Source organism: Rhagoletis zephyria, unplaced genomic scaffold (genome assembly GCF_001687245.7).
Source record: "Rhagoletis zephyria isolate East Lansing unplaced genomic scaffold, Rhagoletis_zephyria_1.1 Rzeph_scaffold_00012, whole genome shotgun sequence".
Classification (NCBI taxonomy): Eukaryota; Metazoa; Arthropoda; class Insecta; order Diptera; family Tephritidae; genus Rhagoletis; species Rhagoletis zephyria.
In genome coordinates this window covers 614,063-635,219 of record NW_016157096.1, presented here as the reverse complement: position 1 = coordinate 635,219, position 21,157 = coordinate 614,063, and the positions used below count along the sequence as shown (strand labels likewise).

Genomic DNA, 21,157 nt, shown 5'->3' with positions numbered 1-21,157 from the left:
TCTGAGTGATAACTAGTTTGCTATTAAATAGCAAATTAGCAAAACATATATAAATTCAAAATATAGTTGAACTTTTTATTAACCCTCTAACTGATAGAAAAAAAATATAGTATCATCTCACACGTTAAATAATGGGCGCATGAGTCACATATGAGCTTACACAACAGAGTGTGTGTTTTCGCTTGGGCATCCATCTACTACGTTTCTTCTTCGTTGCGTCTTAATTTTTTGAATGTATAACTTAACCTCTGGGAAGACGAACCTACTAAATAGCGAATCGGAGGAATTTATAGTACGATATGCCATATACATACATACATAGGTACATATGTACAACACCGCGCGACACAAAAATCTATATATGCGCGAAAGTAGTGGCCAAAAATAGTAAATTTACGTTTTCATATATTTTTTTTCTGATGTCAGGAGTTTTCTTAAAAGGACTTTGGAATTTTAAATATATGATTAATTCAAAAAATTGTTTTAAAACCTCAGTGCAATGTAGGATAACAATATGGGTATCAAATAAAAGAAAAAATTCTGTAAAATTAAAAAAGTTTGGTGAATAAGGACAAATAAGAACACTGAGAAAAAATCAACTAAAAATTTGTTAATATTACCAAATTCAAACTTGAAAAGGAATCAACGCGACTTTTGGTTAATATTTATTAACAATGCCTTGGTTGATATTTTCAAATATGATTTGGTAATATTAACCACACTTTTGTTTACGTTAAACAAATTTTTGGTTGCCGATTTTTTCGCTCTGCACTTCACAAATGTATTTTCATAATTCGGAGATACAAAGCCAAAATTTCTTTTATCATTTTAACACGTTATCCCTGACGGGATTTGAACCCGGACCTTTTGAAAGTTAGCAAATAACAACAAGCATCTCTGCACACACAGCTACAGCCGTTCTATAATTTTGCCCTCAAATGTTTAACTTCAATAAATTTTCTTCTTCGTTTGATCGTATAAAACCAAAAAAAAAAAAAAAAAATACAATGTCGGCTATTACGGCATTCAAACCTGAAATTACTGGAAGCCACCAAATAACAGCAATCATCTCTGCACGTTTAACAGGCATACAAATATGTTTTCAAATGAATCACATTTCTTACAATCGATGTATTTATCTACCATGAAAAAATCAAACAATAACTTGGTTGAAAAAACCATTTTGCTTTTGGCTCAGTGTACTGAAAATGTCCTTTTAAAATTGCCATCCTTGAATATCCTTGAACATTTGCAATATGCATTTTAAAATTATTTTAAGTACTAATATACACACGATCACAACCTCGAATTTCGTCCTTCTAACTACATTAGCTTAAAATGTAAATTTAATTAAAAGGGCATTTTCAATACCCATTCGCCCATGAGAATCCAAAAACTTGATTTTTTTTTAATCTGCAGAACTTACTCCTTCATTTGGTACCCATATTATTATTCTATTTTGAACTGAATTTTTTTTTAATCATTTTTTAATTAATCATATCTTTGAAATTAGAAAGTCCTTTTAAAAGTATGTATTCTGACGCCAGATAGAAAACCGAAAAACGCAGTTTCACTATATCTGGTCCATAGTTTCGTGTGTTTTTTATTTTTTTTTTTATTTTTGTCGCACGGTATAATACATAACATGGTTGTCATAGAGGCCGTTTTCATTATTCGTTCTTTTTCTAGTTCAGCACTCTGTTTGGCGACAATTCGAAGAATTTTCATTGATAAATTGTTCCTATATCGACAACTGAGTGGGCAATCGAACTCTCTCGGCAGCCAGCTCAAAGGCGCCCTACTTCAGAATATGATTGAAGAACGCCCTATCTCAGAATTGGATTGAAAAACGCCCTGTCTTAACTGAAAACTTATTGAAAATATGTTGATATAGCGTGTTTTTGAACCGAATTCTGAGATAGGGCGTTCTTCAACAAAATTCTGAAATATGTTCCTGAAAATTTTTCTGATATAGGACGTTTTCGAACCGGATGCCGAGTAGGTCAATCTTCCACTCAGCTGTCGATATCTGCTTGTTTCTTTGAATTTCCATGCTGCGAATTGAATCAGTTTGGTAGTTGGAAGGTTAACCATATTATTGATAAAAATGCATGCTTTACTTGTTGTTAAATTCTTTATAACTGCTTCTACCTGTACATATGTACATAGGTACATAGGAACAGTTTTTTATTATGTAATTCGGTATTTTTTTATTATTTTTTAAATGAAATTTTGCACCTACATATCGTTGCCTTAATGTAGAAAGGCCCTAACTGAATAATTAAAAAAATAAACTATGGCTATTAAAAATTAGTGTAATGAAAATAATCGCAACTAAAAAACTTATGCAATTTTTTATAGTTGTATAACTGCTCTGTAAAGAAACAGAAATGTTAAGGTATAGGGAATTTACATGAGGCGATTTTTCAGGCGATTTTTAGTTGAAAGCAACAATCGCCTGGTGTAAACCGCCTTTCAACTAATCGCTTACAATGAAGTTGGTCGGCTCCCTACTTTCGTTCAACTTTTGGTTCAACTAATCGCCTGTGAAAGTTGAATCATGTAAATTCCCTAGTAGCCTTATTCTACACTTGAACAAATAGCCGATTAGAATACAATTGTTCTTTTAAGAATCCCGCATATGTTTCATCGTAGTTAGCGGAGCTTTTATACATACTTGCACATACAAAGATAAGTGTAATAAATATTCCATTAAAATTAGCAATTATTGAAACAATTTAAATTCAAACAACAATAAAACATCGCTTCGTTTGTTTTTTTTTTTTTTTTTGTTTATATAAAGCGGGTGATATGTCGGTATTGTTTTTGTTTTCAATTAATGTTTTTGAAGTTGCTTAGTGTTGACGTATTTTAGTGTAACGCTAATACATGAAAGAGGAAGGAACAGCTAAACAATTAATACAGCTTGAGCTACTTTAGACAATCGAAAGTCAAAAACTAAGACTTTTTCGCTTTATTTTAGGCACATACATATACTTACATATCTACGATTCTCAATTAAAGTAGCTTAAGCGACTTGAAATTAAATGCATAATTATAAAATTCCCTTGAAAAATGTTATATTTTTATTAATGTTCTGAGACTACATCTATGGCTAGCTAATTATTTTTTTGGAATTCCAATAAAATATTGCTTTAAAGAGAAAATGGCATGTCTCGACTTGGGCCGCAGATATATGTATACAGACATACATACATACATACGTACATACATGCATATAAATGAATTGCTGTCCGTTGATCTCGCTAAAACTTGAAAATGACTTGACTGATCTGAATAAAATTTTTTATTTGTACGCTATAGTTTAAATACCTGTCTGAAAATTTCAGTTTAAGTAAATTGATAAGATGAATGAAATATTAAAATATGGGTATCAAACTAAAGAGGTTTAAAAAAAATTGGTTTTAAAAATATTTTTGAAGTAGGTTTGCCATCTGTTTGAAAAATTTTGTTTAACTAAATTTATAAGATAAGTTAAATATTATAGTATTGCGGTGGTAAACGATAGAGATTTAAGCAGGGTTATTTTCGAAAATATTTTCTAAATTAAAGAGATTTTAGAAAGCTCAATGTCTTTAATTTCTTTGTAGAGGTATGCAATATTGGTATCAAAGGAAAAGTATTTGAGAAATCTTTGATTTTAAAATATTTTTCAATAGGTATGCCACTAGGGTTATTGACTCGGTTTTTCCAAACCGGTTTGCGGCGGTTTTGTTGGAAATCTATAAGCGTTTTTTTTTTTTTGAAATCTTGCCTTTTCTAATATCGGATTATTTGATCGAACAAACCTTGATATCTTCTTAATAAAAGCTAATAAATGTATTTTTTGGTTATGACTTCATTCCAAGATAAGTATTTTCACTATATAAAAACTATGTTAAAATAAAACCGGTGCTTTCTTAATTTAAAAATCGGCAACCGGTTTTTCTTCAAATAACTCGAAAACCGGTTTTGGAAAAAATGCGAATAATCGAATACCATAGTTGTCACCTATCTAAAAAGTTAGAGCTAACAAGTAATTAGCAAAAAACCCGACTTCAATTCTCTATATATATATATATATATATTTCAAGAACCAGTGATCGGATCTAAACCAGATTAGTATGGGAGACACTACCTTACGTGGTCCAATGTTATGGGGTACATACAAAAAATATATATATTCCGAGGATATTGATAACCTCCTCCTTTTTTTGGAAGTCGGTTAAAAATATGAATATGCATGAAATATTACAAGATTGCTACCAAACGAAAAAGTGTTTGAGAAAGCTTTATTAGACAAAAACATTGCTCCGGAAATATCGCGATCGAGACAATGGTGGAGGCCTAGGGTTCAACCTACATCACACTGTGCAGCATTGTCTAATCGAAGAAGACATCGACGCAAGGAACGCCGCCCTAGAATGTCATGGCATAGCTATCCGGTCAGGTGAGATCGAGCTCAAACTATTTAATGTGTATATACCCCCTGTCTACATTCGGCACCATGAATGATGGCGCCCCCACAAGGATTGTGGTTAGCTGCAGCAATTCGCCAGACCTAACAATTGCTAGCGGGGACATCCCCGAGATCTATTATGAAATTTATAGAATCTCTAGATACGGTTAGTCGAAGTTTTGTGATGAGCTAATGTCACAATAGACCTATCGGTCGCAGTGCTATAACTATCTATCAAGCATGTGCCTTATAAATAGCATAACGTGGCGACCTATGCTAACACTCGCATCAGCCAACCGATTTTGCCGAACATTTGTCAACTTCAACAAAACAGATTGAAACGACTTCACGGAAGGCACTGAGAGCGATTTCGCCGCCCTTCCCACGCCCGCAAACGTATATGTTGGCGAACGCCAGTTCCTCAAGGTATTCACTGCCGCAGCGGCTGGCTTCATTTCATTCGAACACTTCGCGAAAGTCCGCCCAAACTTTCCGACAGAAGCGGCTGCTCTCGCATTTGAGCGTGACCACCTACGCTAGGTTGATTCCGGGGTTCCCCGCCTAAGGGTCATTAATTTGGAATCGGCAAACTCATAAACCAACATAAGCAGAAAAAGTGGGAGGAGTATTTGAAGACTTGCAACTTCGCCTCTGGTTTTAATAAGCTCTGGTCAGCCGTGAGGTCAATGTCCTATCCGAAGAGACTTGACGACAGAGTGGAAATCTCATTTGATTGATTGCTGTTTTTGGTAGGATTCCACAGGCATGATCACCCCAATAGATGTTTGCTTGAGGAAGTGCCTCCGCCCAGTCACGTCAGAGGACATACTTTCGAGTATAAGGGCGCCGTTCAGACCTATATCGACATACCACTGGATCCGACGACGTATCAACGAAGATCAACAGCATTCTTAGAGAGTCGGCCACCACCTACCACTACTCTTGACCATTTCCACGACTGCCGGTTCTACTTACCGAATTGATTTGGGTTTTACCCGACCAAGAGCTGTTTCGGCGATCTAACCTCGTTTCGGTTGGCGAAATATCTTATGCGGCATGCGGAGACACACCCCACGACTCTAGACATGTCTTCGCATGCCCACTAAACTACAAAACTGACGCTTCTGTCGCCCCTTAGTTGAGCTTGACAACAACGATTGAGGGACAAGCCGATTAGTCAGGATTGAGCAGCTGCTACAACAACAACTACGCTCGACCTAGACTAGACCCCCCCCCCACGACATACCTATTGTATAAACTCCACGTGAAGGTTCGCCGTCTGGCAACAACCAACTCTGCACATACCTGCTCAAACTAAGATCACTATTCCTTTGGTGCGACCCCGTAGAAACAGCAAATAACCCTGGGTCTGCCGTTAGCTGAGCTTCACGACAACGACTGAAGCGTCTAAGTAACGGTTTCAACAAAAGTTTGTTGACGACTAGTTTGAAATTGTTCTCACGATAAGAAAAAAATGTAAGCAGTTATTTTCAAACTACGGATGGTCGTTTTAACGCTTCCAAATCGGCTCAGGGAAGGAAGCACAGCCAAAAAGCTTCACCTTAGCACAGCTCTAACACATCATCTTAGAACAATGGGCTGCAACATGACTTACTATAACGCACAAAAATTTCAAAAATATGCCATTAGCAGTTTCCATAGCATCGGGAAAAAGCACTTAAAACGCCTCGGTAATTTTCTCCGAAAAAAAATCTTTATTTGAGTTAACTTTAAAAATTGCAAAGCACATTATGTTGTTATGTATGTATATATTTGTATTTGTTACTAAATTACATTACCTTTTTACGTGAATATCTACAATAGCATATAGAATGTATGAATGTGTACATATGTAAGCATATTGGTGTATGCGCCCAAATATTTTCATATTTATATACATACACACTTTATTGTACGCGTGTACATACTTGTGCACAAGAGACCATATCATACACAAATAACTTAAAGCATTAAATGTGAATAATGTAAGGGATTCATGTACAAAAATTATTTTATTTTTCGTATGATAAATATGTACTTTAAAATGAAATCTTTTTATTTTCCAAGAAGTACATCTTTTTTTTGTTAATTTATGATGTATGTGTATGTAAGTTAAGGTTCCAGCTTCCTTTTCAATATGCTAAAATATTCATACAATAAAACTTATGTACTAAAACAATGAGGATGGGTGGTGGTGCTGATGGTGGTGTTGATAATGTATGTATGTATGTAGATATAATAAAGAAATTAATTATATTGTATTTAATTAATTTGTAGTATTTTTAGATGTAAGCACGCATGAACTTTCTGCCTACTTCAATTAGAAATGTGGCAAATGGCCGTGGTCATCTATGCCGGGCAACATGTATGTGTGTAGTGTGTCCTCGTGTGTCGATAATGAAGTGCTGTTGCGCGACGTTTGGGATACAGAGGCCCCCGGGCTCTCATCTTCCACTTCCACACCCATTTCAAGTTTGATGTTCATATCACTGTGGCTACTGGAAGCAAGTAGTGGTGAAAATTCATTGGTAGTTTGAATATCCTGCGTTTCAACGATGTTGACGGCAGCTACTTCCGCTACAGCCGCTCCCGCCACCGACTCAGCTGCCAAATCATGTATGTGCTTCTGTGGGCGTTGATTCGCCTGTTCAACATCTGAACGCCGAAGCATGCGTCCATTCGAAAGAGAAACTGTGAAATCATGGGGATTTGTGTGACCAACACTTTGCCGATAGATCTCAGCGATTTCCTCCTCGGTTAGGTCGCGTTGATGTATGCGCCGCGCGTGCTTTCGTAAGCTGTGAAGGATGCAAAAATACGTACATTAAAAACCCAGGGCGGAAAATGTGAAGTTTAACAAAATTTAATATAAAGAAAGTTAAAATATATAAAACAAAATAAAATTAAATAAACTAAAGTAAAATAAAGAGGTGAAAGATTGCATGAATTTAAAATAAAATGAAATAGAATATTTATTCAATCCCTAAGGTATTGATTTATAGTACTGCTGCAATCTGTCTGATACAAGCAGTCAAAAGATATTAGAATTTTTCTTTACTCACGATTCACGTTTTTTGAACGAATGTCTGCAGAACTTGCATCTATAGGGCTCATTACCGTTATGTATCCAAGCGTGTATCTTCAATTGTGCCTGTGTCGTAAACGTGCGTCCACAATCTTCCACAGGGCAGCGTTCACGCTTACCCAAATGTACTACATCGCAGTGCCGTTTCAGATGATGCGGATACCGAAATTGTTTAGGACACATTTCGCACTTGTGTGGCTTCTCGCCGGTATGCGTTAGATGGTGGGATTTCAATTCTGTACGACTGATGTAGGTTTTCGGACAATGATTACAACGAAATATTCGTCCCGTATGCCGTTTCATGTGATGTTTAAGTAACTCACTGGACTTGTAATTACATTGACAAATGTCACATTTGAAGAGATATTGTGACCGTTCCGACATTAGTAAAGTAGCATTTTCAACGCCTGCCGTGGCGACGGATGCATTGTTAACAGCACCCCCTTTACTACTTTTACTAGTAGCAGCACGAATTGGTATGCATTCGTGCGTATGCAATTCAGCAGCGGTGCGCCAACTTTGTGCACACATGCCACATGCATATTCATCGAAGAGTTGGTTGTCTTCATTCAACTGATGATACATATCATATGTAATTATCTTAGTAATTTCAGTCGTTTCTGTGGTGCCTTTTCTTCTTATTCTTGTATTGCTTTGTGTTGCCGCTACGGCGGGTTTCTTTGCGCGTTGAGTTTTCGTCTTTTGCTGATTTACTGCATGCGTATTTTTAGTAATGTCATTATTAGATTTCTCTTCTTGCTCCATGTCGGCAATTAGTTTGGATAGTGGCGAAATTTCGGTTGTGGCTGCCGCTTTATTGGCTACATTGTGAGCATCGTTGTTGTTGCTGTCTTCAAAGCCGCCGGCACAAACAGCAGTATGCTCTACGACATAAACACCATCATCATCATCATCATCATCTTCAGCGGCAGTATTGTTGAATCGATATGAATGTGTTATTTTGCCTCGGCCTGCATGCAGAGTACAATTGATTGTGTTGATTGGAAACATTTGCTTCACACTTTGCTTATCTTATTATTTTTGTTTTATTCATATTTTATATTTAGTTTACATTAATATTGTTTTATATTAGTTTGTTTTTTATTACTTAGCTCTAGCTGTATTTTAGACACAAACACACATTTTTACATATGTATTTGGACGAGGTTACTTTTCAATTAACATTCTGTATCAGTTTCAAGTAACATTTTTAATTTCTGACTTTGGGTGATTTGGTTCTTAGTTAAGCCTTTATATACCTTACCGCAAGCTGATGCAGATGTGGATGCAGACGATGACGCTGCTGCTGCTGTCGTTGTTGTTGCGGGTGCTGTATCTTTCATTGCTATATACGGCTGATATTGTTGTTGTTGTGGTGGCTGATGCAGTAATTGCAGTTGATTGCGCATAGCATTATTTGCAGCACGCTGTTGTTGAATTATAGTCGCCACCGAATGACTACGTTCCAAATGGCGTACGAGACGCGCTCTCGTCGCATATGAACGTATACAGCGTGGACACTCAAATGGCAATTCTGAAAGGGAAAAGAACAAGCACATTGAAATACATAGAAAATAGCGGAAAAAATATTTAATTTTTTTTTTAATTTTCTGCTTTTCAGATGATTGTCGTAAGTAATTCCCAATATGCGAACCTCTTTTCACATATACATACGTATGTACTTACTTTGCAAGATGAAATTTTCTGTAAAGAAAAAAAAACATATCTTAAGCAGATTTATAAATTAGAATGCTATATACAGCGTAATTTCGCTCTCGAAAGTGCTTACTGCAGCTTTTTTGTGTAGTTTACTTAAAAATCGACACTACTTTATCCGAGTTTGGTTATATTACATATCCGTAAATAGTGGCACAAAACAACTTTAGATAAGAAAATGTTGTATTAAGTAAACGAAACTAGTGGCTCGACCAAAAGCTCTCGCGGGTTTATTTTCTTCTTATTTTTGAGAGCTTGCGCGGTCGTTAGAAATGCAACCAGGCTTCTATTTTAAATGCACAAAAATTTTAGGATTTCAGTATAGTATCGCAATTTCACGATCCAAATTCTATAAGGTTTTACTAGTCTCGTTCGCCGAAAAGAAATGTGACGTTATGTAACTATTACTTAATATTTTCTCGGAGAGTAATATGTATGTATCAGTTTATCAAGCGTAAACACTTTCTTTAGTCGCAAAATGGATTTATTTCAAACTCAACGAGATCCGTCCGTTTTCTTACCGTCCACAAGGCCATGTGTGCTGTTCAAATGTATCTGCATTATGCTTAAGTCAGCGGTTTCAAATGGACATTTGGCGCACATTAATGTGACCGCTAAAACAATATGGAAAAAAATAATAATATTCTTTTAATAATAATAATTTTATACACAATAGCACTTGAACTGGAAAACCCCTGCAAATTCCCAAAAGCACAGAATTGGTTTGAGTAAATTGCAAAATTAAGTTCATTTGAAAACATTTAGAAATTCCTCAGTAGCAATTCATTAAATTAGCCATGAGATAATTACTACCCACCTTTTTGCTCGACTATATTCAAGTGCTCGATCGGTGTATGGTCCACATCAACTGCAGTAAAACAAGAAGAGTATAGGCATTTCCAAGCATATATACATACATTTTTACGATCCAATTAAAAAAAGTATCTTACCTTTGTCGCCTTTGGCTTGAATCATATCTCTAGATGGCATTTTCTTGTGCACGGCACGATAGTGACGAATCAATGCGCGCTTTGTATTATACAAATTAGTGCACATTTCACAACGATAAGGAGCCAAACCTGCAACAACAGCAAAAGAAAAACACACACACACACACACAAATGTACCTTGCTAAGCTTAGTAAAATATATATGTACATAGAAACAAATAGGATATGATTTTCCATAACGAATATTAAACTTACCGCGATGCACGAACATGTGATTTTCAAATTGATATTGACTTAAGAATTTCTTATTGCAATGTACGCAATATGGCTGATAGTTGTTAGCGTTAAATGAGTCACGCTGCTGCTGGTCCTGCAATATATCATCGAAATCATCATCACTTGTCAAAATTAAGTCCTGAAAATCTATGCCATCATCCTCTTCATTTTCTTCATCCTCATTTTCGTCCTCTTCGAAATCTTCGAAGAGTGCATCATTAAAAACAAAATCTAATTCACTGTTATCTATAGTTGTGTCCGTCTCAACAACTTGCGGTATGGCGTCCGAGGGTATTTGTTGACACGCATACCCCGCCATTACAGCTACTGACTGCTGGTGGTGGTGGTATTGCTCTTGCTCTTGCGGAATGCCATTGACATTGCTCGCACTAACCACTGTTTCCATTGGCACTGTGGTCGTTGATATGGTTGCGGCCACTGGTATGTCCATAATTATATCTGGCGCTGGTGCAGTCATTTGCACATTAATTTGCATAGCAGCAGCTTGGGCCTCTGCCACAGCAGCATCGACAAGGGCCTGTGCATCAATTATTGCAGATTCACTGTTAGCGTTGTAATTATTGTGACCGTCGATGTTGGCAGTTAGCAAAGCGTTTACATTGTTCGCTTCATTTGTGGCTATTTGATACTGCATTGTATTTTGTTTGAGTAAACTTGTGCCCGGGCCAGAGATATTTATTGCACTGGACATTAGACCTTCGCCGATGCGATTATCAACGCTTCTGCCTTCACCACAACCGTGTTGTCTGTAGTGATCTTTAAGTTTTTCTCGCCAATAAAAAGTTTTTGAACATTTTTTGCAATTTAATCCTTTTGGATAGTCTGGCCGTAAGGGTTTGCCGGGTGTTCCGGGCGGTGAATCGGGAGGTGATGTTTGTAGCTGGGACAGAGTGGCCGACTCATCTAATAGAGCAATAATTATTGAGAGAGCGTATAATGAAAAACAAAAAGAAAAAAGAGTAAACCTACCGATTGTCGGCCGCAATTGCACCTCGGTCGCCTCCTCCTGGTGCTGACTCAAATAGTGTCGACGTAAATGGGATTTTATGCGTGTTTCGAAGAGGCACATATCGCAAGCATATATATGTTTAGCATCTGTAGGTTGTTCGTGCGGTCGTACTTTATTTTTCGGCTGCAATTGTTTTTGGGTTGGCTGCAGTTTATGCTTGGTTTTATAATGTTGCGTTAAATCAATCTTGAAGAATGTATAAAACGCACACTGGTCGCAAAAGAAATGGGGAATTTCTGTGAGAGAATTTGTCAATATTAATATCAATTAAATTAAAAAAAAAAAAACGATTCCAAAGCACATACCATTATGTGTTAACATGTGCGTTTTAAGTTTATCTTGTGTTTGAAAATTACTCGTACATATCTTGCACTTAATGCGCTTTGCCTGTACACTTGCTGCAGTTATAATTGACGGTGGCGGCATTTCATCTTCAATGTTTTGCAACGCTATTCGAATATATATAAGAAATTATTCTATTGAAAAGCCTTTAAAAGAATATGCCAACGTACTTTGCACAGTAGTTTCTGGTTCAAAAGATGATGACGTCATACTAGAGGCAGAGAGGTCATTGCCTACACTTTCTTCTATTATAATGTCATCAACATCAACATCAACATCAACGTCCATATTCATAATCGTTTGATTATCAATCTCCCCGGAGTTTTCTACTTTCGTAATATTATCCATCAGTATCCCATTGTCTATTATAACGCCATCATGGGCCGCATTAATATATTCGATGACAACTCCTGAAATAAACACGTGAAATCGATATTAGTATTTTTAGCACAACAAAGTACTTTGTCGTGTGAACACGGACCATTGCCCATAACTTCCTCCACCGTACCATCCGCCATAACGATAAACTCATTGCCAACGGTCAGTTCATTTGCTGCTACGTTGAACTGATCCGTGCCGTATTGCTGCAACTCGGTTGACATGGTTGTCCTATGATCGTCCTTCATTGATAAAGTTGTTGCATTAACTGGTTCAGAATAAACATCCGCTGCAGTTGCCGCTGCTGCTGCTTCAACATAAGCTGCTGCTGCCGCTGAGGCATTGCTGCTGACAGGTGTTAAAAATAGAGCCATATCTATTTCTTCTTGTTCTTGTGCATTTTCGTTTTTGGCTTGCAAAAATTCCTCATTTGCCTCTGAATTGTGTATTTTTTCCATTTCTTGTGAAATTGGATCCTCCAAATCTGGTTCTTCCTCTTTCTTGACTACCAACTGATCTGGTTGTTTAGTTATCGGCTTTAGCTGTTCGCGTGTAGCTTGCGTGTTATGCACCAGCTTATAATGATCCAAGAGCAATGTGCGTTTCTTACATTCAAAGCTACACTGTTGACAGCAGTAAGATATTATATCTAAAAATAGATATGTATGAATATATATGTATTTCTTAAAATCTAATAATTTGCATACCTAAATGCAATTTTACATGTTCTTTTAAAGTTTTCTTTGTTTCAACTTTCTCATTGCAGATTTTGCATCGGAACCGCATTTTGGTGCCATCCGTGTTCTGAATGTAGATAAAAATTTGCGAAAATATAATTAAACATGTTTTTGTTTTCGTATTTTATTTAATATTTTCTTACCACACCATCTTCGGTTGTCTTGCCCCCATCGTCCCCTACTATACCATTCTTACGCTTCGTTTTCTCACTCTTTTGTTTCTGTTTAGGACACTCGCTCAACTTTTGTCGCAATATTTCGTGAGCCTCCAATGCATTGCGTATGAAATTGTAAGACACTTGCAACGATGCACTACACTCCGTGCATATGTAAATGGGAAATTCTAACTTTTCACAGTCATCGCCATCGTCCAAACGCGTACAGTACCGCAAGCATTCCATAAAGCTCACGGGCTTCTCGTCAACATCATCATCGTCAACAAATATTGGCGAATCAAGCTTATAAAATTCTGCGTCCGAGGAGAGGCACGTTCGACAAACAAGCCTGTAATCCATTGGCGCCGTTTCCTCAATCAGCGACTCTGCGTCCATTACACGGCGTCAAATATTCCTTGTCCACCGCGTGCTTTGCTCTCTCCGCACAGTAATAATAAACTTAGCACGGCTTTAAAGTAAAACTTAAAATGTACTAATTTTATATTTTAACCTGAAATATCTATAATCCGATTAAAATATTGTTTTGCATAGCAAAAAAGACGCACAAACGTACAAATTCACAAATTTTTCACACTTCTCCTTTTTTGTTGCTTTACATTAAGAAACTGTCAAAGTCGAGCGGAAATTACCCACGGTCTGGCATCACTAACTCGGCTATGTACAAAAAAGGGTGGCCAAGTCCATAAAGAAACACAGGGTGTCAAAAGGTTCCAGGTTCCATTGGAATACACTACCGGAAGTCATGGAACAGCACAGCACCGGACGTCGTTCGGCCGCCATAAAAAATGGAACTTTTCTACATACAGCGCCACCTGGGAGTCAACGTTTGATAACCGGACATTCAAATCTTTAAACTTAATGCAAAATAACAATTTTGCGTATTTATGCAGGTTTTTCACCGACTTCAAAAAAGGAGGAGCTTATCAATCCATCACAATTTGCTGTAACTGCAGTAAAAAAGCTCACCTAACACCAATTGCACTGAAGCTAATAAAATTTCATATTTATGCAACAAAAACAATGTTTTATTATTACTTATATTATATGACTATATTATTTAGGATGTATTACTAAAGCTACTCATAATGCTATAGTGAGTGATAAAAAAATAATAATTTCTTATACATACGTATACATATGTATGTACCTTGTTTTGAATTCGCTCTGAAACATAACGTATATGTATGTAGATACGAACAGCGTCAAAAGTTAGCATACACCTTGTTCTAATATAATATTCAAATATTTTTCATTAACATTTTTTTGTCAATAAATAAAGTTCATTCAAAAATCATATACTTTCTATAAAATTCATCGTATTTCCAAACTTTTTTATCAGAATTTTTAGAAATTTAATATAAGATGCGACACTTTTCTTTATATGGTTTCAGTTAAAGAATGAACTATATTTTCATAAAAACCATGGGATTATAATATTAGAATAAGCTACATGCTAACATTTAAATCGTACTGTACATACATTTTCAATGAAACTCAAGAAGGAATTCATGTAACCTTTAAAAAGAGAAATGAAAAATCTATGTCGAAAAAAACTAAATTAACGCGTTTTTATCTGTAACTATTCATTAAGAATGAATTTAATCTAGTTTTTGTAAAGATATTTGTACATCGTAATATTTAAATGTAGTAATCAATTTCATGTTTCCTTTATGTTACGAATACAGCATAAATTCAGGGTTTTGATTCCATTTCATCAAAAAAAAATAAATAAAAATTGTATTAAAAATATATTACGCTCTTCATCCATAATAATAATCGAAGTCATCATCTGAATCACTATCAATATACGCATCACTATACCCATCACTATACGAATCACTATCTTCCGGTGTATTACAATTAACAGCAGAATCGTTTATATCGAATGGAGTGCCTTCATTAGTTAGACCCATAAGCGGTTTATCGCCATGAAATAACAATTTCAGCAGATGCTGACCCTTTTGATAAGTGGTAGACTACGATAGGAATCTTTCATATAAATAAACTCTATTCAAATATCTACTTTAATTACCTGCAAAATATCTTTTCGGATGCGTGTACCATGCACCAACATGACAAGGGGTTGGGCAATTGTTTTCCTGATTTTTTGTGTCATTGGTGACACTTTTGTCGCCGCAGCGCGCTGCTGTAGGATATCCAAAGTATTCCATATCAGATTCTTTGTTACATGTCGACACATGCGTAAATTTATACGTTTTAATTTTGTACATGTTCTTATTAGAGGAAGCAAATATTTATCTCTTATGTAGGTGGAATAAGGCAAGCTGATCTCCTCCAAGTCACTCAGATTTGAAAGTTTTTCGATTAGTTCCTTTGAAACGTTAAATTCATCATCTCCCAGCCATAAAGTACGCAACTTGTGAAGACGTGCAATATTTATACCAACTGAGGGGAACATTATGCACGTTTGACCGCTTAATTTTAATTCCAATAAATCGTCAGCATGATAGTCGGCTAAAGTACTATAAAAAATTGATGCCATACTCTAGAAGATAAGAAAAATTAATATCAGCTCAGAACAGTTTAGGAGTGGTTATGGTCAACATATCGCTAGCTTAAAGTTGGAAATTCGTTTTTTTTTTAAGTATTTTTCTTCAAGTATTTGGTAAAACTTTAAGTACAATATATTGGCTATTTACAGCAAAGCAAAACTACGTTCGAATCAGGGGGAGTCGTATTATTTTGGATAATTAAAGTAGAGCAAAACTGCATTGGTATAAGAGGGAGAGATTTCGTTTTATATTGGCATTATAGAATTTTGCTTGCTTCTTTTGGACTAAGCGAACCTTGGACTTAGCCAATAATATGAAATTTCATTAAACATTAAGATGTAAAAAAAAAACAATATTCCGACGAACTGATAACCTCCTCCTTTTTTGGATTACTTACCGCCGATTTTAAATGCCGTACTTCTAAGGACTTTAACTTTGGTAGCTTTTCAATACTTTTGGCGATGGCATCACCTACACATGATACCTTCAATGTATCCAATGTTTTGCAATACTCAATGCACTTTTCCGGTTGTTGTATGCCATCCGTCATGCGTATATCCAAATAGATCAGCTGCAGATGTTGGCAACACCACATAAGCACTTCGTCTGTGATACTCTCACACCCATATAAGCTTAATCGTTCCAATTTACAAAATAACATCAAATGTATGCCTTCTATACGATGATTGCAGGCAAGGCCAAGAGCGCGTAAATTTCGCAATTTCCTTAAACATTCTAGATCAAAATCACACAAATTGCAATTGTACAATTCCAGCTCGGTAATATAGTCGAGGCTCAGTGCATTGAGAAAGTCAATATAAACCCAGGAATACAGTGACATTATATGTAGGCGCCTTACACGCATATTACATTCTTTCATGAAAGTACAACTATTATTCTTAGCAGAAAGCGTGAGATATCTTCGGCCAACTAAAATGCTCTCTATGTAATATCCAACAGTGTAGAAAAATTGCCGCAGCTCCCAAGTTGAATAATACCAGAGCCTTTCAAAATTGACATGGCGCGGAAGACGTGGACAGATCATTTGCATGAATACCTGCTTCAGACGTGGATGACAAAGCGATAAGCGGATTTGCTGACGCAAATCAAGTTTTTTAAAGATTTCCTCTAAACAATAGTCGTTGAGCAAGACTAAACTCAGACAGTTGTTTTCCATTGAAGGACATTCCATTTCAAACGGCTGCTCCCAACTAGGACACGCCTTTACTATTATGCGTTGATGATTCAGAGTATGATGACGTTTCTTTAAAGTGCTGGAACCGAAATATATATTTTAATTGCGATCACTTAAATAACAAAAATACATTGCAACTCACGCGCTCGCTCCTTCCACGTTCTGATACTTTATAATGCATTGGGCTGGTGTACGGCGCGTCTTACCGTACGTTATATATACATCTTTAATTTGACCAAATTTAGAAAAATGCTGTCTTATATGTTTGAGTTGGATCTAGAAAAAGTGATAAATTATTTCAAGCTGAAAAATGTTCCCATAAACCATATTATGTGAGAATTTTTTACGTTGTTACAATTTGGTTGGTTGAAGAGTTGGACCCTACTCCAACGACTCTGGGAAGTCGATTAGGGCGCAATGAGCTATCACAACAACAATACAGGCACTGCACCTAACCTACTCTCATATTCTTGGGGGGCATAAGCCTAAAATTACTTACATTATTTGACAATTTTTCAATCATCACATTGTAGACCGCTACATTATCCTCGGTGTAGGCGATGGATTGGCGCACCTTGTTCGAAGAGCGTAGCGTCATAGCTGAAATAATAAGAAATACAAGTGACCATTAATTTATTAGCACGAGATTACTGCTTACTGCTTTTATTATCCATCGTAAATTTTCTTTTTATTTATTCCTTTTAGCAAAGGCTTAAGGCGAATTTGAGAATTCTTCAGACGCAAAATGATTTTCATAACAAATTGCTAATTATTGAACTGTTTTCCAAATTTGAATGAAAAACGGATAAAGAAAATTGAAAAAGCCAGTGTTAACCACGATGCAGCGAACAAAGGTGGCGCCGTCAGTGGTACCGCTACTTTAGTTTTGTCGATTTTGACAATTGTGGTAACTTGTAAATAAACCTTTGTTTACAAATCAGCGAAAGAGAAATTTTAATTATAAGTGAAAAATCAGTTTAAATTGTGTTAATTTTCAATTTGTGAGTTATTTTTGAGTTGAGGACTGCGTAAAAACTAATACAACGAAGTGCTGTGTGTTAAACTGCGTCAGCCGTCAAGATGCAAGAAGCGTAGATGCAAGTGTAGCGCTGGGACGAATCGCTGCATTCTGTGTACATAGGGCACGGCAAAGCCGTTGCCGAAATGTTTCTCTATTATTATATTACCAGCATTTCCTCACAATGATTTTGTTTCTGCTCCACGCAGTCTCCATTAGCAAGTTAACTAATCAATCCCGCAGAGATGCTGGTGCAGTTTTCTGCAGCAGCTTTAATTGCTAAGCAATGGAGTGCACTAAAATGTTCACTGTTCTCTAATAGATTAGGTGAAAAATGCAATATTTTCACATTTAGCAAAATTAAAACACGTTTTTCGCTGTAAAGTGAACTGCTTTGGCAGTTTCAACTCGCTCTTCTTTTCGCTCCATTCTTTGTTTACTTGTGGTACACAAATGTCAGAGCCCAGGACGGCGTAATCTTGTATTCTATCATTCTTGAGTGTTAACTGGCCGTTTTCAGGTGCTGGAAAATCTCGCTTGTGACGTCTCGCACGTGTAAAACTATGTTCACATATCAATATTATCTCAATCAAAGCTCGTTTTTTAATCACCCCGTTTACACAGGCAAATCTCAGATTATTAGCCGTCAAATTTGTTGTGCTTGTTATTCTCACATCTCAAGGAAAAGTTATGTTTCTTCTCTGTGCCACCGTGATCACGTTTTTCTGCTATAATAAGCAATATAAATATATTTCAACTTAACATTTTATTAAAAATACCCTTGCAAACCTTTTACTTGCTAGCGTACATTTTTGTTTACTTTTACATTTGGCATTTCTCCTCTCTTTCGCAAAAACAATCGATAAAACTAGGATGGACACCGAAAAGTTATCGGTTAAATCTGAGATTATTTTATAATTACAGATTAACAAGGGACGAATTTTGTATGGCTAATCTCTTGTTATATTTACAGATTAGGGTGTTAAGCTCGAAAATGAGGATAATCTACTTGTATGTGAATCTAGTATAAGCTTCGAAAAGTACGAAGCAGGGCATTTCTCGCATACCGAGCGGTTTGCGAGATCTCGCATGCTTTCAACTATCATTTTTGTTATTTGGCAGGTATTTTCTCATCTCGCAGAATTCTTCAGAATATAAACATCTTTATTTTGGTGGAATATACAAATTTGGCCTGTAAAGCTCGAACCTTGTTTTTTGGCGACATTTTACAAATGAAAAAGTAAGCTGTCAAGTGTCCAGTCAACAAAAGTCTATGGGCTCTGTCACACGGTCAGTATTTATTGACGTGATCCAAGTATCGCGATATTTATTGACGGTGTAGCATGCAGTATTGATGGATCGTGATCCATATCGCAAAATTTCTAAAAATTTTGAAATCTGGATCGCGGATCGCAATTTCGTCAATAAATATTGAACGTGTAGCACTTTCAAAACGCGATCCATACATTTCGTCAGTACATCTTTTACTCTCATAATGCGAACATCGAAAACGTATTCGCTCTCGGTGCTTAAAACCTTTCAAAACAAATTCAGAAAATTTTAACTAACATTGGAAATTTTTAAATAATTATGGAATGCATTATCTGTAATTTATACGCCCAAAATAAAAATATTTTCTTGTGTCATAATAAGCGTTCAGCACAAAAATTATGCAAATACTGACGCGATAAATATTGAACATGTAGCATTCGTGCGCGATCCATCAATCCATCAATATGGATCACGATCCAAATAACGTGATAATTACTGACCGTGTGACAGGCCCTATCTCGCTTGCGGTAGAAAAAAGCGAGATTTTCAAGCATGTGAAAACGGCCGGTAAAGAAATAATGGAACGAGCAAGGCGGTGTTATTACTGGCGAATTTAGATTACAACAACGACAACCATATGTATTTTGTATGGAGGTTGTTATATCAAATCTCAATTCGCTCAAAAGTTTACATGTTTACATGTATTTTGTAAAAGCAAAATAACTAAAAGCAAAAACAAAATACATGTAAAGCCAAAGATTGCGCATTCCCGCAGAATGACATTTGTGGCAACGAGAAAAAACAACATGAACGAAAGACACAAGAGGTTCATTCCTTATCTTTTTGGACTAAAATCTGAAAAGTGTCAAAATGCCAGAGCGTAAGCAAAATGCGCTCACTAAAAGAGAATAACAGGAAAAGTAAAGGAACGCAAAACACCAAATTTTTAGTCCAAAGAATGGCAACAACAAAACTAACGTCAAATAAGAACAGAAATGTATGTACAAAACACATTCACACAAGCACAAGCACAATAAACACTTGCTATATCAATTATTTTTTGCCTNATTTTCGTTTTTGCTGCAAGTGCTGCCAATCCATTCGAATGTTGCCGTGTGACGCTGCTTCAAAGAATTTTACGGAATGAGAAAATAGCTGACTGTTGAAAGCAAGCGAGAGCCCGCAAACCGCTCGGTTCGTACTTTTTGCGGTCTACATGTGCGGGAACCATGAACGAAAGACACAAGATCACGCCTCCCCGAAAGAAAGAAAAAAGTTATTTTCTAGCTGTTGAAATCTCGACGCCATCTTTGTTGGAAGAAGTAAACAACGAAGAGAACAAAAAAAACCGCGTAATTGTTGAACGCATGAATAATCATTTTTATTATGCAAATTCTTCTATAAATCATGTCGTTGTGTTAAATTATTCTTTACCTTATGTGTGCACACGTTGTCACAAGCGAAAATTAAGAAAATTGCAGTAAAAAGCCACCACCAAATTGTAAACAACGAACAAATGTAAACAAACGGATAATGTCAAAGTCGCCCAACTTTTTTCCTAAATGCGATTATAACGGGCTACTAAGAAGCATGGTACAAAAGTCAAAGTTTTCGGGAGAGTAAAAATAAAAATGAGCGTGTAAGGAAAAATAAAAAAATACATTTCACTGGTTGACGTTTTTAAGTATATTTGAAGTTTATTCTTATTTATTTATTTTCTTTAGTTAAAATTTGATAAAACGTGTATGTTGTTTTCTGTTTTTGTTTTATGAGTTGCAGTGTTGTTGGAGGGACTTTTCGGCATAAGGGTCATAGGAACAGCACTTGGCTTCAAACGTGCCTTTCCTGTACCTCCCGGTGTATTTGTGGAATCTTCTTCTTTAAAATGTTTAACGCACAGCAAGGCACATGATTCAATAATACAAGGTTAGATAATTATTGACAGCTGCGGTTTGACACTCCCTTACAAAAGGTTGCATTTACGAAGGACAGAGAAAGGGCAAGAATGCAA

General features: G+C 36.2%; 2 protein-coding genes across 6 annotated transcripts in view; both read right to left on the bottom strand.

Moving 5' to 3' along the window:
• Positions 1 to 6,178: 6,178 nt before the first annotated feature.
• LOC108359139 (uncharacterized) lies at positions 6,179 to 13,786 on the bottom strand. Of its 3 annotated transcripts, none has more exons than XM_017610846.1 (15): positions 13,702 to 13,786; positions 13,116 to 13,647; positions 12,943 to 13,039; positions 12,339 to 12,884; positions 12,028 to 12,267; positions 11,821 to 11,964; positions 11,476 to 11,751; positions 10,465 to 11,409; positions 10,211 to 10,339; positions 10,078 to 10,128; positions 9,782 to 9,874; positions 9,231 to 9,248; positions 8,809 to 9,078; positions 7,522 to 8,515; positions 6,179 to 7,257 (listed from the first exon to the last, which is right to left on the bottom strand). In XM_017610846.1, the coding sequence occupies exons 2-15, from the start codon at positions 13,521 to 13,523 to the stop codon at positions 6,780 to 6,782; spliced, it is 4,689 nt and encodes a 1,562-aa protein (XP_017466335.1). In that variant the 5' UTR covers positions 13,524 to 13,647; positions 13,702 to 13,786; the 3' UTR covers positions 6,179 to 6,779. The 3 variants fall into 3 exon arrangements, with proteins under 3 accessions (XP_017466335.1, XP_017466342.1, XP_017466328.1); XM_017610853.1 differs by having other exon boundaries at positions 13,116 to 13,638; positions 13,702 to 13,772; XM_017610839.1 differs by having other exon boundaries at positions 13,116 to 13,742.
• Positions 13,787 to 13,995: 209 nt separating this feature from the next.
• LOC108359129 (uncharacterized) overlaps positions 13,996 to 21,157 on the bottom strand; it is a 7,789-nt gene continuing 627 nt past the window's right edge. The window contains exons 1-6 of one of the 3 annotated variants that reach the window (XM_017610808.1): positions 17,515 to 17,691; positions 17,356 to 17,456; positions 16,999 to 17,132; positions 16,059 to 16,935; positions 15,181 to 15,654; positions 13,996 to 15,124 (exon numbers count right to left, since the gene is read on the bottom strand). In XM_017610808.1, the coding sequence (XP_017466297.1) occupies positions 14,909 to 15,124; positions 15,181 to 15,654; positions 16,059 to 16,935; positions 16,999 to 17,132; positions 17,356 to 17,456; positions 17,515 to 17,530 (1,818 nt within the window). In that variant the 5' untranslated portion in view covers positions 17,531 to 17,691 and the 3' untranslated portion in view covers positions 13,996 to 14,908. Of the gene's footprint in view, positions 15,125 to 15,180; positions 15,655 to 16,058; positions 16,936 to 16,998; positions 17,133 to 17,355; positions 17,457 to 17,514; positions 17,692 to 21,157 lie in introns of those variants that run through there. The other 2 variants (XM_017610827.1, XM_017610819.1) reach the window with 2 other exon arrangements.

Coding starts and splice junctions, on each gene's coding strand:
- LOC108359139 (XM_017610846.1), bottom strand. CDS start 13,523: ATGGACGCAGAGTCGCTGATTGAGGAAACGGCGCCAATGGATTACAGG. Junction 13,040..13,115: donor AGACAACCGAAGATGGTGTG/GTAAGAAAATAT, acceptor ATCTACATTCAG/AACACGGATGGCACCAAAAT. Junction 7,258..7,521: donor TCGTTCAAAAAACGTGAATC/GTGAGTAAAGAA, acceptor CATCCTTCACAG/CTTACGAAAGCACGCGCGGC.